General features: G+C 66.1%; 6 protein-coding genes across 6 annotated transcripts; 5 read left to right on the plus strand and 1 right to left on the minus strand.

Annotated features, from left to right (window-relative positions):
• Positions 1-717: 717 nt before the first annotated feature.
• On the plus strand, positions 718-1,386 carry EMIHUDRAFT_44077 (hypothetical protein; the record flags this gene model as incomplete). The annotated part of the gene is made up of 1 exon (XM_005772580.1): positions 718-1,386. A coding segment is annotated over one exon (669 nt), but the record flags the coding sequence as incomplete, so codon positions are not given.
• Positions 1,387-1,482: 96 nt separating this feature from the next.
• On the plus strand, positions 1,483-2,052 carry EMIHUDRAFT_369229 (hypothetical protein; the record flags this gene model as incomplete). The annotated part of the gene is made up of 1 exon (XM_005772581.1): positions 1,483-2,052. A coding segment is annotated over one exon (420 nt), but the record flags the coding sequence as incomplete, so codon positions are not given.
• Positions 2,053-5,191: 3,139 nt separating this feature from the next.
• On the plus strand, positions 5,192-5,958 carry EMIHUDRAFT_242306 (hypothetical protein; the record flags this gene model as incomplete). Its single annotated transcript, XM_005772582.1, has 4 exons — positions 5,192-5,208; positions 5,316-5,362; positions 5,447-5,642; positions 5,769-5,958. 4 exons carry the CDS (start codon positions 5,192-5,194, stop codon positions 5,956-5,958), a joined length of 450 nt encoding a protein of 149 aa, XP_005772639.1.
• A 482-nt stretch (positions 5,959-6,440) lies between these two features.
• On the plus strand, positions 6,441-8,260 carry EMIHUDRAFT_242307 (hypothetical protein; the record flags this gene model as incomplete). The annotated part of the gene is made up of 4 exons (XM_005772583.1): positions 6,441-6,580; positions 7,052-7,634; positions 7,934-8,121; positions 8,248-8,260. 4 exons carry the CDS (start codon positions 6,441-6,443, stop codon positions 8,258-8,260), a joined length of 924 nt encoding a protein of 307 aa, XP_005772640.1.
• Positions 8,261-10,348: 2,088 nt separating this feature from the next.
• EMIHUDRAFT_444744 (hypothetical protein) lies at positions 10,349-11,200 on the minus strand. Its single transcript, XM_005772584.1, has one exon. It carries the CDS (start codon positions 11,086-11,088, stop codon positions 10,426-10,428), a length of 663 nt encoding a protein of 220 aa, XP_005772641.1. The 5' UTR covers positions 11,089-11,200; the 3' UTR covers positions 10,349-10,425.
• A 1,056-nt stretch (positions 11,201-12,256) lies between these two features.
• EMIHUDRAFT_444747 (hypothetical protein) lies at positions 12,257-12,989 on the plus strand. Its single transcript, XM_005772585.1, has one exon. The coding sequence runs from the start codon at positions 12,266-12,268 to the stop codon at positions 12,773-12,775; it is 510 nt and encodes a 169-aa protein (XP_005772642.1). The 5' UTR covers positions 12,257-12,265; the 3' UTR covers positions 12,776-12,989.
• Positions 12,990-15,192: the final 2,203 nt, after the last annotated feature.

Consider the following 15,192-nt stretch of genomic DNA (forward strand, 5'->3'; position numbering starts at 1 on the left):
CCCCTCCCCCTATGTGCCGCCACCCCCCTCCAATCCGTAATTCCATAAAATCGCGCGAAAAGCGCCCTAATCGAGCTGGAGAGTGGCCCCCAGCCGCATGGGAGCGTGCCCTAGCTAGCAGGAGGCGTTAGACGTACTTTTCGGCGTGAACTAAGGCCTTCGGCGACGTCCGTTCCCTTGGACACGTCGACACATGGCACCGACGCAGCTCAGCATTGTGCTGGAGCGCATGCTCAACGAACTCGGGATAGCCGACCTCAGTACGTTCGAGGCTGTGCTCATGCACGATACAGGCCTTGTTTTGAGCACCAGCGGGCCCCATGCGACATTCTTTTCTGCTGACAGAAGTGCACCCTACCAAACCGTGTCCCAATCCTTCCCTCTTGCGCGTGCATGGCGTCCGCCGCCCGCAAGCGCGCCCGCACCGGCGGCGGCGGCGGCGAGGAGGACGAGGAGCCCGTGCCGGTCGCGGATGGCTTCGAGGCGCCCCTCTTTGGTGCGCGCGTCGTCGGCCAATTCGCCATGCTGACGCTTGAGGGCGAGGACGGCCCTCTATCGCTCTGTCAGGATGGCGTCGCGAGCGACCACGCAGGCGCCTGGTACGTCGCGACCGAAGACTCGCTGCTGCACGTCTCGGCGGCCGGGCGCGTGCGCCGCGTAGCAGCCTTGCCGGCAAGTGAGGCCTACACCGCTGCGGCCAGCCCAGACGGGAGTGCGCTGTTTGTGGCGGACTACAGCAACCACAAGATCCGGCGGGTTGAGGTGGCGACGGGCGAGGTGACGACGATCGCGGGCAGCGGCGAGCACGGCGACGAGGATGGCGTGGGCGAAGCGGCGGAGTTCTGCTGCCCAGCTGGCATCGCCCTCAGCCCAGACAGGAGCGCGCTGTTTGTGGCTGACCAAGGTGGCGACAAGATCCGGCGGGTCGAGGTGGCGACGGGCGCTGTGACCACCATCGCAGGCAGCGGCGAGGGTGGCGACGCGGACGGCGAGGGCGAAGCGGAGGAGTTCTGCGGCCCACGCGGCCTTGCCATCAGCCCAGATGGCGGCGCGCTATTTGTGGTGGACCAAGGCAGCCACAAGATCCGGCGGGTGGAGGTGGCGACTGGCGAGGTGACGACGATCGCGGGCAGTGGCACCAGGGGCAGCACTGATGGCGTGGGCGACGCGGCGCAGTTCTACAACCCATGTGGCATCGCCATCCGCCCAGACGCCGGCGCGCTGTTTGTGGCGGACTTCGGCAACCACAAGATCCGGCGGGTTGAGGTGGCGACGGGAGAGGTGACGACGATCGCGGGCAGCGGCACAGAGGGCAGCACTGATGGCGTGGGCGAAGCTTCGGAGTTCAGCTACCCAACTGAAGTCGCCATCAGCGCCGACGGCAGCACGCTGTTGGTCAGTTCGATAGTTGGCCTCCATCAGGTCTGCGTGGCGGCGCCTCCTCCGCCTCCCTCCTTTGCCCCGATCGTCGTTCCGCCCTCCACCTTCTCCGCCGACATGGCGAAGACGTGGGGCGACGCCACCCTCCCGCAGGGCATGGTCACTTTCCTGGTCGGCGACGACGAGGAACGCATCGAGCACGTGAGCAAGAACAACCTCTGCGCCCGGTCCGTTGTCTTTCGGACCATGTTTGGCATCGGCATGAAGGAGCGCGACGCCGCCGAGGTCACGGTGTCCCACACCGACCTCGCCAGCTTTACTGCCCTCGTCCGCTACCTCCTCACCGACAACTTCGACCTCGGCGAGGAGGAGGGCGGCAGGGCGCAGCGCGCGCTCGACCTGCGGGAGCTGGCGCAGATGTACCAGGTGCCGCGCCTCGAGCTGCTCTGCGCGCAGGCGCTGCAGGAGAGCGTCGCGCCGGCGACCGCCGTGCCGCTGCTCGAGGCGGCGCACGCGACGGGCGACGGGCGGCTCCTCGCGCAGTGCCGCCGCTTCGTGGCCGACCACGCCGCCGAGGTGCGGGCGAGCGGCGGCGTGGAGCAGCTGCGCGACCTTGGCGTGGCCAAGGGGCTGCTCGGCGACGCGCTCGACCAGGTGGCGGAGCTGAAGGGGGCGATGCGAGCTCTGCGCTGATGTTGCAACAAGGCACGACAGGGCCCGTGTCTCGTCGCTGTACGTTTTGCCTTTCGTGCGCGTTTTCTGATTTCTCTGCTCGTGGTCTTGCTCGCTGTTGTTCTCGCCGTATACTTCTTTCCCGCATTGTCTCGAGCTCCTTTCGCTAATTGGTTGGGTGCGACACGTGTACTGCTCTCGCGCATCGCGGCGGCTTTACACCATACTCTACCACATCGCGTCAAAATGTAACAAATAATGCGTTTGACCGCACGAGTGTACTAACCAACGCGCGTGGAACCCCGGCGCCGCAAGCTGCAAACCCCCTCACTGTCTCCTCAGCTGGCCGCGACGGCGAATGTCGATCGCAGCGCCTTGAGCGCCTTGCCGGCGCGGCGCCACTCGTCGGGGAAGGCGTCCACTACCGCTCGTGGATCTCGTAGAGCGAGAGGACGAGGAGCGCCGCCCGGCCGCGCGCGAGCCGCCGCGGGGAAGAGCGAGTGGCTTGCCGGCGACCACGGCGCCGCCGCCCGCCGGATCAGCGCCGCCGCCTCGCCCTCGCTGCCCGCGGCGCGCCGCAGCGGCGTCGGCTCGCCCTCGTGCAAGCTTGCGCCGCTGCGCAGGAGGGAGGTGGCGCGGGCGGCGGTGAGGGTCTCAAGGTGCGCGAGCGGCGTCCAGCCGCGGCTGGCGACCAGCCAGGCGGCGAGGTCGGCGTGGCCTTCTTCGGTTGCAATCTCCTCGGGCGTGCCGAAGGGCGTAGCGGCGCGGGAGGCGCCGTAGGAGGAGAGGAGCTTGGCGACCTCGAGGTGGCCGTCCTGGCACGCCGCGAACAGCGGCGTGGCGCCTTGCTCATCGGCCTGGTCGATCGCCGCGCCAGCCACGCGGAGCAGCCGGGCGATCTCGAGGTGGCCGTTGAAGCATGCCATGATCAGCGGCGTGGCGCCGCTCTGCTTGGCTTGGTTGATCGCCGCGCCAGCCTCGAGGAGCAGCCGGGCGATCTCGAGGTGGCCGTTGAAGCATGCCATGATCAGCGGCGTGGCGCCGTCGTTGCGGGCTTGGTTGACCGCCGCGCCAGCGTCGCGCAGCAGCTGGACGCACTCGAGGCGGCCCTCCTGGCACGCCGCGAACAGCGGCGTGCGGCCTTCGGCGTCTGCATGAGCCACCGCCGCGCCAGCCTCGAGAAGCAGTCGGGCGATCTCGAGGTGGCCCTTGTCGCACGCGATGGACAGCGGCGTGACGCCTCTGGGGTCTGCTTGGTTGGTCGCCGCGCCAGCCTCGCGGAGCAGCCGGGCGCACTCGAGGTGGCCCTGGAGGCACGCAATATACAGCGCGGAAGCGCCGCCGCTAGTCGTCGCCCCGACGCTCGCGCCGCCTGCCAGCAGCAGCCGCACCGCCTCGGCCTGCCCGTGCCGAGCGGCCCAGGTGAGCAGCGTGTCCTGCTTCTCGGTGTCGTGCCGCGCGTCGAGCTGGGCCGCGAGCGACGTGCCGCGCGTCCGCCGCCCGGAGAGGAAGGCGCGCAGCCAGGCCAGGTCGCCCCGAGCCAGGTCGGCGAGCTTGGTTGGGAGGGCGCCGCTCATGCCGCCAGAAAGAAGAAAAACTCTGCGAATCCGGGCAGCGCCCGGAGAAAAAAAAGGCGAGGCGGTGTGCCACGGAGGGAGCAGCGGTGTTCGTTGCGTCTCTTGAGGGGGGGGGGGGGGTGGATCCTGCTTGTGCTTTTGTGTGTCCATTGGTCAGAATATGTGTGCGTCACTGTGTGGCGGTGTGGCCGATTTATTTTCGATTTCGTACAGATACAGACTCTCCTCACACTCAGGCGCTCACACCGGGTTGAAGCTCACTCGATCTGGCAGCACATCTAGCCACCACTTCAGCAACAAGGATTGCTGCACTCGCTCATCCCTCCTCTCTACGTGTACGTCACGGCAGATCTGCGCAAACCTCCGACGAGGAACTGCGGGAGAGCCCTGCGGTTACCTCCGCCGCTGAGGAATCATGGGAGAGCGCTGAGGAGGAGAATCGAGCACTGTCCCACCCTCCCCACCCGCCGCTCCAGCGCGGAAAGCTTCCCAGCCGGGGCAACTGCGTCGCGGGCGCCTTTCCGAAGGTCACCCGCTTTTCCGTCCTCTCTGGCGTTGGAGAGAGGCCCTTGAGGTTCTGGAGGATCGCAGCGACCACGCCGTTGCAGCACCCCGGCGCCTGCAGTGAGCCAATCACCACGTCGACCGCGCCCGCGTCGACCGCCCTCTGCCTGCGGACCGAGACGGCTGCGTCGGGGCCGACCGTCAGCTTGAAGAGGACGGATGCGCCTCCCCCCTGCACGCCGGCTTCGTGCGGGAGAAACCTCATGGCAGCCACGACCGCCTCGATTGCTCCCGCCTCGACCGCGCGCTGCTTTCGTTCGAGATCCTCGCTCTCGATGCCAAGAGCAAGGTTGTCTAGCGCCTGGCAGCCTCCCCCCTGTACACCCACATCTTCGTGAGCCTCCATCGCAGCCACGATGGCCTCGATCGCACCCGCATCGGCCGCCCGCCACAAGCACGACATGCCATCGATACCGCCAGTGAGCTTGGACAGCGCCCAGCAACCCTCTTCCTGAACGGCCTGCACCTGGCGGTGCGCCAGCATTGCAGCCACGACTGCCTCCAAAGCTCCCGTGTCAGCGACTGGAGGCGCAAGGGCCACCGGATTCGTGTCGGCAGCAACCGCGAGTTCACCAAGCCGTCTGCAGCACGCACTGGCCGCCGCCGCGTTGCCAATAAAAGCTTGCAACGAAGCCACAACTTCATCCGGCGACAGCGCATTCCCGTTGTGCAGCTGCGATATCAGCCGAAGTGCCTCGGGCATTGCGTTGAGCCTACCCGTCGACAGCCGACGCTCGTACTCGGTCTGCTGGTGGAAGAGCTCTGCCACGTCGGCCTCCACAACCGGATCCAAGACGTCCTCCGGGACCATGCAAACCGCGCGGCGGCCGCTATCCTTGCGTCCGTGGGCCTCGTGGTCAGAAGGGCGCAGATCCTAGTTCATTTCCACCGCCTTTCACGATCCACGAGGCGCTCACAGCGGGGGGTGGAACCCCCCAAACATAGATCCGAGCAGACTTATCGACATTCTCAGAAGAAAAGGATTGCACATCGAGGACATGCGACTGGTGACCAAGTTGGACCTCGATGGTACTGACTGGGAATTATCATTGGAGCACACACATACCTACCTCTTGGCGACGCGGGTGCCGCCGAGATTGCCGTGGTGCTGCGCACCAGCAGGGTGCTCACCGACCTCAAGCTCAGCAACATGAACATCGGCCCCGAGGGTGTCAAGGCGCTAGCAGCCGCTCTTCGCGTCAACGAGGTGCTGACCACCCTCAACCTCAGATAACCCCCTCACACCGATGAAGGGGTCATCAGCGTTGTGCGAGTCGAGCGGAAGCGCAATAAGATAACCTCGTTGACCTTAGATGATTGCAGCATCGGCCCGGATAGCATTGGAGAGATTGCTAAGTATGTGTTGGAGAGCAAGGTGCTGACCGAGCTCAGTCTTGGTGGGGAGGACGATATCGGTGACAAGGGCGCCATCGCGTTCGCAACAACAGGGTGCTGAAAAGTCTAGGGGGGGGGGTCCCGACCCCCTCAGAGGCTTCACCACATACTAGGGGCGGGGGGGGTGGGGCGTGGAGAGAAGTGCGCCCCCCTCCCTGGAAGCGATGTGCGCCTGCTCAGGCTGAAGCTAAACTACAACGGCATCGATTTTCTGGGCTTAGAGATCCTAGCCTCGACTCTTCGCGTGAATAAGGTGCTGACCGAACTCTGGCTCAGCGACCAAGGGACTTGGTACGAGTTCAACAGGGGCGATATAGAGAGAGTGAAACTGCGTGCGGATGGCGACCCGCGCCGGCGTAATAATTCTTAACCTGGATCTTCTTTAAAAAAAAGGTTGATGGTGCTGCCTCGAGGAAGGGAATGGCGTCCATCTCTGTTTGGAAAGCGGAATTCCTTGAACAGTCTGTGCAGTTTCTTCTTCTTCGCACTTCGCTTGTTTTTCACCCTAAACCCACGTCGCGCAAAGTGTCGCGCACCCCATGCGCGCACCCCCACGCCCCACCCTCGCGCGCACGAGGCACGTGCCATCCGTGAATGAAGCACGACCGCAACACACACACACGAGCTGGTGCGGACGGAGTGCCACACAGCAGTCCTGTGAAGAGGAACATCGCCAGCTGCTTGGCATTCAAACAGATCGACAAACACACAGATTTACCACAGTCCACAAGCACAGCAGCTTTGAGCGCTCGCCTTTTTCTTTCCCCTCCTTTGCACCCGAATTACCTTAGTGAATTGCCGCTATTCAACCGGAGGACTGCCTTAGCCAGCACGACAGACCCATCTTCAGCGATGCTCCTGGTGGATGTCCTCCTCAGTGTGACCGCCCTGACATCGCTTGCCGTCCCAATCGCCTACGTCAAGGGACAATGGCTCGCGAGCAGTCGAGGGTTCTCACTCGGCGGGCAGGGCACAGACGCCGCACGAGAAAGGTGCAGTGTCGCTTGGTGCGGGAGATGCACGGGTCGTGTCTGCTCAAGGATACGTCCACGCGGAGCCACGTGACCCGGCCCGCACGTGGCCTCTACAGATCGTGTTGATATTCCGCTTGTACTCTTTGTGTGTTTACGCCGGCAGCAGAGCGTTGTCCCTGTGCGTGTGTGGACCGACTCTTTGCGCGCCCAGTGGCGATGGAGTCTAAAATGGGTCGTTGGGTGCGTGACTACCCTCATGGCTGACGGATTGCTTGCTTGCTTGCGAGGTGTGCGTGTGCGCTTTTTTTGTCCGCGTGTCGATGTGTCCGTTCCAGTGTCCCCCAGTCCACACGTCCTTGTCGTGCCAGTGTGCTGTGAGAGAGAGGTAAGTAAGTACCACCTTCGTAAGGAAGTAATGAGGTGAAGAACGGGCGGCAGGAAGACAGCCGCGCTCGCCGGCGACGCCAACGAGGCATCATCCGCCCGCAGGAAGGGTGCAGGAGAGGATGGCCGACGCAAGGCCAAGAAGAACCCAGACCAGGCGCGAAGAGCCGCGACGACCACTGGCTCCGGCCTCTCCAAGTCGGCGCCGCTGCGCGGAGGAGGTGGCGGGCCGTCGGCAACCGCCACGCTGAGGCACTCGCTCGCGCCCGGCGGCAAGGGCACGATGGCTGACGAGCTCGACATGTCGGACCTGAACTCCAGCATTGAGATCGATGCCGGCCACGCTGATCGCTCACTCGACGCGTCCGACTCGTTCGAGCTGGAGGAGCTCGGCCGCGGCTCGGCCGCCCCTGCCTCCTCCTCTTCGAAGGCGGCCTCCAAGACGCGTGCACCGGCGCTGGCCGCCACGGCGCGCGCGCCGCCCGAGAAGGAGGAGCTCGAGTACTCGATGTCCTTCGAGGCCGACGCCCTCCCGCCGACTGCGCCGCAAGAGCCGACGGCGCTCACGCCGGCGCTGTCCGTCCCTGTCGCGCAGCCGGGCGCTACTCCGCCGGCCGCTCCGCAAGCTGCTCCGCCGGGGCCGGTCGCAGCCCCGTCGCGCGTCAACCTCTCCAACATCAAGCCGCTCGTGGCGAGGGCGGCCCCGCCGCCGCCCTCCCACCCAACCGCCGCCTCCGCGCCGCCCACCCCGCCAGTGGCGATAGTGGCGGGCGGCGGCGTGGGCGGTGGGTGGGCGGCGGCGGCCGACGCGACACGTTTCGAGGCGGCGCTGTCGGCCGCGGAGGACGCGCGGCGGCAGGCGGAGGCGAGCGAGCGGCAGAGCAGGGCGCAGGTGCGCGAGGCGAGGGCCGAGGTGCCGGAGACGTGGCGAGGTTTGCCGGTCAGCTGTGAAGTCGGGTGCTGGCTGAGGACGCGACTTCTTCGTAGGCGGCGGACGCGCGCGAGGCGCTCGACCGACTCCGCTCGCTGACGCGCGAGGGCCCGTCCGGCGGCGCGCACGTGGCGCACGAGATCGAGGTGCAGCAGCTGCACGCGCGCCTCGCCGGCGCGCTAAGCGCGGACGAGCTGGCTACGATGGCTCGCTCTGGCCCGCTGGTCGCTCAGACAGACCTGAGGTTGGGGCGCGGAGCTTCGCCGCTCTATACCGATCCTCTGCAAACGAACGAAGCTCCGCCCCCTCCCCTCCCCGTCGCCCGTGGGCGTGGCTGGTCACGGAAAATGAGAGCCAGGCTACGTCGCAGACGTTGCATTTAGAGAGCGCGCGCGAGAGACGAGTGTACACAGTGCGTGCGCGTACACACGAGAGGAGCCAGGGTCACGATGGTTACGTACCCCTTCCATATAGCCCATGGTCAAGTGTGTCAGAGGTATAGACCAGAGAGTGTGTGTCAAACCGGGACTGGGTATTAACAGGTATAAACGGCACGCGCACTCAACTGGTCAAAGAGGGAGCAAGAGACAAACACAGCAGGAACACAAGCGCCTCCAAGCTGCCTTTGTACGCGAAAGAGGAGAGGCTTCCGCTGATTGAGGTAGGTAGGAGTGGCTATCCGCTGCTCAGCACCTCATGGCGAGAAACCGTCCAACGACCTTCTCGCCTGCGAGGGTGGGAGCTCGACGCTGAGGCACGTCTCGAGAAAGGTCGCCTGCGTGAGGACATTCTCGTCGCCGGTTTCCTCGAGAGCGCGCGCAAACCCCGTCTCGGCCTGCCGCCGCAGCTGCCGCACCCAAGTGGCGATGGCCGACGGCTCGATGAGCACCTGATGAGTGCGATGCGCAGAAAGAGCGTCGGAACCATGTCAGGCACGGGCAGGGCCAGCGTGGGCCATATCCCGTGTGCAGGGCAAGGAGCAAGAGCTACCTCCCCGCGGATGGCGAGCGGCTTGGACTCGAGCTCCGCCAGCACCGCCTCGACGTCCCCGTCGGGCGCGAGGCCGGCGGCCCTGCCAGAGATTTGGGTCGCTGTGAGAAACGCTGCCGTTGCACACCGCGCACCTATGCTGGCGGTGCTGCTACCGCCCCCCTGTCTCGACCCTAGGCTATTGGCGGCGCCTTGCGTGCCAGAATTCCTGGATGTACTCGCTCAAGGGACGCTGGGGGGGAAGGGGGCGGGGGTGAGCTGGGGATAGGGCGCGGGGCAGAGGCGGGCGGCGGGCGGCAAAACACCTGCGACGGTAGCAGCTCGAGGTCAAAGACGATGGAGCGAAGCGCGGTGCAGGTGGCGAGTCCGGCCAGCCGCTGCTCGTCGGGGAGCGCCTCGTGCGGTTGCCCCGTTGCGAGGATCGACAGCTCGTCTCGCCACACGGTCGCAATCTGCAGGCGGACGCAGAGGGTGACCCAGGCGGCAGGGGCACTGGCAATGGGCCTGCCGGCTGGTGCGTTGCAAGGGTGGCGGTTCCTGCTTGCGAGACTCCATGAGCCGGCGCGCAATCTTGTGCGGCTCGACCTCGCACATGTACCCTGGCATCGGCCGCTGAGCGGTGTACGGGTTGGAGGGACTCCCCTGCTGGAATCGCTGCATCGGAACAAAGACATTCTCCGTCTGCGTTCTGAGCATCTCGTCGACGAAGCGCTGCGCGGCGCCGGGCTCAGTGTGCGACTTGGCGTAGGTCTCCCATGTCGCCTTGAGCCAGACGAGGAGCCCCTCCTCGTTCAGCGAGCGGAAGTGCTGCAGCTGGTGCTGAACGCTGGCCTCCATCAGCTGATCCTTGAGCGACACCATCTCGGGCGCCTTGTCGAAGGAGAAGTACGCGACGGGCGGGCTCGCGCGGGGCCGCGCCGGGCCGTGAGGCCTCGCCGCCAGGTACCCCGCGCACGGCAGCGAGAGTGCGGCCACAAGCATCGCGGCGCTCGTGCGTCCCCTCCGCTATGTCTTTCGCGATGACAAAAGCGAATATTCCGTTTTGCGGCTTGATGATTCGCGCCTTTTCAGTGTACGTCTTTTGGGTTACTGGGATGTAGCTTGAGCACTTGAGCACTGGATAGGGTCGATTCCGCATGGTACGGGACCCCTCACTGCCTGCCAGTGAGGGCGAGCCCATCGCTGTCACAGCTGTGGCAGCCGCACAGTAGGCTGTGTCAACTGTGCAGAGTGTGTGAGCAGCAGAGGAGCTGCTCTCCAGGCTTCAGGCGCAAAGAGCTGCATGCCACCGAAGGCGCTGTCGAGGTTCGCCGAGCGCGGCGCAGGTTGGGGGAAGCCGCCACCGACGAGCGCGTTGGACTTTTCACTCCGGACAAAAAACGCGGCACAGCGGACGGTGCGGGGCGTGCCGCAAACTTAGCGGCGAGGCGCGGGACCGTCTGTGGCGAAGTGGGTCGCGTCCCCCGATTTCCGTCAACCCAGCATCCACACCCTTTACCGCTCACAGGTGTACAAAAGAGGGAAGGGGCTTGCCGCCACGCAGCTCCAGAGCCTCCCCTCACACGGTCTTCCTATAGCAAGAGATCACGGTCAGGACCTTGTCGGCGTAGTCGGGATTGTTCGGCAGGTATGGCCGCGGCTCCGTCTCTGTGAGCAGCTGCCAGGAGCCATTCGCGACCATCGCCTTCTCCGTCTCGAGCCACGCCAGCTTGTGGTCGGTGCGAATGTTGTAGCAGATGTGGCCGCCCGGCTTTGTCACGCGCACAAACTCAGCGAGGACGCCCGACGACGGCGCTAGGTAGGTGAGTGTGCCGACGCAGCTCACCATGTCAAAGCTCTCGCACTCGAACGGCAGGCGCTGCGATAGGTCGAGCTGCTTGAGCTGGTCGTAGACCGAGCGGCTCGCTGCGATTTCGAGCAGCTTCGGGGACAGGTCTGCGCCGGTGATGTCCGCATTCTTGAAGCCTGCCGCGCGGAGCTCGCGCCCAGAGAGGCCGTCGCCGGCGCCCGCGTCGAGGATTTTGCCAGAGAACGAAGGAGCGTCGTCTGCGAGGCTCGCCAGCGCCGCAGCAATCTCGTGCGGCATCGTGTAGCCCCAAGACTCGACCGAGGTCGTGTATCCATCGCCCCAGTCATCGTAGAGCGCTCGCGCCTCCTCTGGCGCCATGCCTTTGCCGGCCTCTCCGCCCACGTCGCCCGAGGCCATGATTGATGTCGCCATCCAAAATTGTCGCGCGGCCGAGTGTCCGGTGAGGTGGACGTCCGCGCGTGAAGTGGAGACAGTCAGCTGCGGCGTGGAAGAAGCAGCGAGCCAGCGCCGGTGCTCTATACCCAGGCCGCTCCCCTCCCCCTCGCTTTTGCAAAATCCTAATAACTGCGCTCCAAGCATCCTGCAAAGGTGGGGACGTGTCTAGCGCACTCATGGCACTAAAAGAATTTTGCACCGAATTTGAACTGGCTCCACCCGAGCGCAGAGTCCAGAGACTGGGAGAGCACCGAACACAGTCCACGCCGACAGAAGCCTTGACGTGATGTGTTTCTACACACTGCACGTGCGCACACACACAATCGCGCGACCCACGAAGCTGAGCTTGGGCGTGAGAGCGTTTGCATTGCGCAGCTCGACGACCTGTGTACTGCTTCGCGCTGCTTCCGTATGTCACTTTGGGGGTACTTATGGGGACATCATGCTCGAGAGCTTTCACCTTGCACACTTCCCGAATAGCATCGCCAGCAGATACCTAAGAGCAACCACTCGCTCAGGGGACTATGTCATCCTAGCGCGGGTTGTGCGAGAGTATAGGGCCAGCCACCCATCGATGGTCCCGCCGTCCGATGCAGCCATCCTGCACCTCCGGTGCGGAGACGTCCTCGATGGAAAGAAATTGCATGACGGCGTTCCCAGGGATATAATCTCGCACGGCGGCGTCCCCGGCGTGCTGCGCGATGGCCTGCGGCCCTATGTGAAATCGCTAAGTCATTTCGACCAGTACGTGCAGCAGCTCTCGACGCGGCACCTTATCCTCGTCGCTGGCACGCATATGCAGCTCGCGGAGAACATCTGGCCGGCGAGCACTGAGTACATCAATGGTGTGCGGGACCATTTTCGAGCGAAAGGCTTTTTCGTGGAGCTCAGGATTGGGCAGCGGGCGGATGACGACGTCGTGTACATGGCGCACGCTCCCTACTTTGTGAGCAGTGGCGGCGGCTTTAGCGGCGTCATCAGTGGGCTCGTCAAGCAGCTTGGTGGGCAGGCAATCGATGGCCACCCCCATAATACAAGCAGACGATGAGCAATCGTTCGTCTGGCTTGTGTCTCGATTATTGTGTTGATGAAATATTTCTTTTTCTTTGACGGGGTCAATTCTTTTTTTATTTACAGGCCGCCGCCAAGGACCATGCTCTCCGCCTCCGTCCCGCAGCCTCCTCCCCCCTCCCCGGACCCACCGGCCGCCAGCCCCGTTCCCGCTCGAGCTCCGTCGCCCGGACTGCGAGTGTCCTTGCTCGCGCCATCTGCAGAAGGCCGGTCGGCCTCGCCGCCACCGCCGCCGCCCGCTCCGCCCGCCTCAGCGCCCGGGTCCCTGGACGCCGTGCTCGCCCGCCGCCGCTCGATCGCCGATGCGCCCGTGGAGCCGCCGCGCTGCTCCAAGCGCAGCTCCGCCGACCCCAGCTCCTCCGCCGAACCCACGGAGCGGCAGAGCAAGCGCCGCTCGCTGGAGTTGCAGCTTCCGGCGCGGGTGGAGCGCCGCATCACCTTCTCGGAGCTGAGGGAGCTGGCCAGCTCGTACGCCTCGGAGCTCCTGTGTCCGAAGAATACCAACCGCGCCCACTCCTCCTTCGACGCGACACTCTCCGACCTGGTGCTCGAGCCCGTGGCGCCGAGCCATGACCCGAGCACTGAGCCGTGAGCCATGCGAGACCTGATCAGAGCTGAAGGGGAGAGAGAGTCTCGCGCGCATCGAGGCCGGGGCCGCCGAGCTTCATGGTGGGCAGCGCGGACGAAGTACATGAGGAGGGCGGTGTTGTGCATAGGGTCGAGCATATGCTCCCTCTGGAGCGCGTTTTTTCATTTTTGTGCGCGCGTGCTAGTGATATGTTTCTACGCAACCAGTCCTTTGTACCTGGCGAACTGTACCGAATACGGCATTGTGCGGTACTGTACTCTTCCACACAACACGCGCACCGCCGCACCGGCAACACGCGCATGTGCCGGGCTGTCGCCATGCGCATGCATGTCGCTAGCGCCTCGGCACCTGGCGCCTGCGCGCGGCGAGAGATCCACGCGTCGACTTGTTCCGAATTGGCCCGACCCCGAGGCCGCGTTCGCGCGCGCTGCCCGCCGGGTCCGTCCCCCGCCGCCCCAGGCGCGTCCTGCGGCCTGGTGCGTCGACCCGCGGCCGTCACGAGGCTGTCGCAGGCCAGCCGGCGGACAGCCGCAGGCTGGGGCAGCCCAGCTGCCTGCGTAGCAGCTGGTGGATGGCGAGGGCCTCGCGGCTGCACCGCTCCACGCCGGCGGACAACTCAGACACACCGACGGCGACGCCGTCGTCGAGCTGGCGCCGCTGCTGGAGGAGGCGGTGCAGCGCCTCCTGCAGCGCGCTGCACTCGGCCTGCTGCCGGCGCAGCGTCGGGACCGTCGCGCGCGTCTGCTGCGGCGGCGCGGCGGTGGCGCCCGGCTCGAGCGTGCCGTCGAACGGTGCCGCCGCCTCGGGCGCCGAAAGCCCGCCGCGCCTACAGTGCGGAGTACGCCGACGTGAGGGCGGGAAGGCGGTCTTGCGTAGCGTCTTCAGAGCACCGCGTGAAGACAACGGGGAGGAAGACAGTGAATACAGCGGAACACGGGTGAATACGGCGGAGTCCGCCTCCTCTCGGGCGCTGGTTGGGAGACATGAACACACGCTTCTAGCCCGCCGCGCCCGTCCAGCAGCAAGCAGAGCAGCGACGCGCGCAGCGACCACAGCGCCGCAGGAGAGGAGGCTTGCACAAGAAGCTGAGCGCGATGCCAGCCGCCGCCGCCGCCGCCACCGCCGCCACCACCGCCGCCGCCGCCGCCACCGCCGCCACCGCCGCCACCGCCGCCGCCGCCGCCACCGCCACCACCGCCACCGCTGCCACCACCGCCGCCACCGCTGCCACCGCCACCGCTGCCACCACCGCCGCCGCCGGGCGTATCGTCGAGAGTGAGCCTCATCGACACTTCTTCGCCGCTCGGGAGTGCGGCCACAGCGCTGGTGCTCCTGAGGTCAGGTCAGGTACACTTCTCCACACACACGAGGTGGTGGGGCAAGGGCCAGGCGACCCTCGCGTCTCCACGTCTAACGACAGGCGCCCCACGGCATTCAAAGTGCAAGGCCCAGTGCGCGTGGGTGAGGTGTGTGTGGTGCTCCTCGAGAGCGCGCGCATGCCGCCGGTCGAGACGGAGAGGCCGGCGCTCGCCTGGCCGAGATACAGCCGAGATACAGCCGAGATACAGCCGAGATACAGCCGAGATACAGCCGAGATACAGCCGAGATACAGCCGAGATGTCATCTCGGGTCATCTCGGGTCATCTCGGGTCATCTCGGGTGATCTCGGGTGATCTCGGGTGATCTCGGGTGATCTCGCTCGCCGCCGAGAGGGCCGAGCCGGCGAGCAGGGTCTGCAGCAGCGAACGCATCGCAGGGGCGGGTGCGGAGATGCGGAGACGAAACTGGGTCTCGTCGGCGGTGGCCGCCGCCGCCGCCGCCGCCGCCGCCGCCGCCGCCGGCAGCGCGGGCGGCGGCAGCGATCCGCGCCGCTGCGCTCTCGCGGCATGGAGCAGGCGGGCGGCGGCGTGTTGGACGGCGAGAGAGCCTTGGAGCGCCAGCGGGGGGTGCGAGCGCGGGCAGCGGAGATGGTGGAGGGGGAGGAGCGGGAAGGAGCCGAGCAGCAAGGGCGCGGTGAAATCGTTCTCGGCCCGCTCGCCGGCGGGCGGCGGAGAGAAGGCGGACCTTCCAGCGGCGCCGCCCGCCGCCCCCGCCGCGGGGGCGGAGAAGGTAGCGGCGACGAGTAGCCGCGCGGGGCGGGTGGGCTCCTACGGGTACTCTCGGGTACTCTCGGGTACTCTCGGGTACTCTCGGGTACTCTCGGGTACTCTCGGGTACTCTCGGGTACTCTCGGGTACTCTCGGGTCATCTCGGGTCATCTCGGGTCATCTGCAGCCGCGTGGGGCGGGAGGGCTCCTCGATCCGCAGCGGCAGCGGCAGCTGCCACGTCGCACCGGCGGGCGCCCCCCCGAGAGGCAAGCAGCAGGCGCGAGCGCTCGGCGCGGCGCCGCCAGATGGAGGCAGGGCGGCGCGCTGCAGCA

Source organism: Emiliania huxleyi (assembly GCF_000372725.1).
Source record: "Emiliania huxleyi CCMP1516 unplaced genomic scaffold EMIHUscaffold_356, whole genome shotgun sequence".
Lineage (NCBI taxonomy): Eukaryota > Haptophyta > Isochrysidales > Noelaerhabdaceae > Emiliania > Emiliania huxleyi.

Excerpts from the sequence above, each read along its gene's own strand:
- EMIHUDRAFT_444744 (XM_005772584.1), bottom strand. The coding sequence starts at position 11,088 with ATGGCGACATCAATCATGGCCTCGGGCGACGTGGGCGGAGAGGCCGGC.
- EMIHUDRAFT_444747 (XM_005772585.1), top strand. The coding sequence starts at position 12,266 with ATGCTCTCCGCCTCCGTCCCGCAGCCTCCTCCCCCCTCCCCGGACCCA.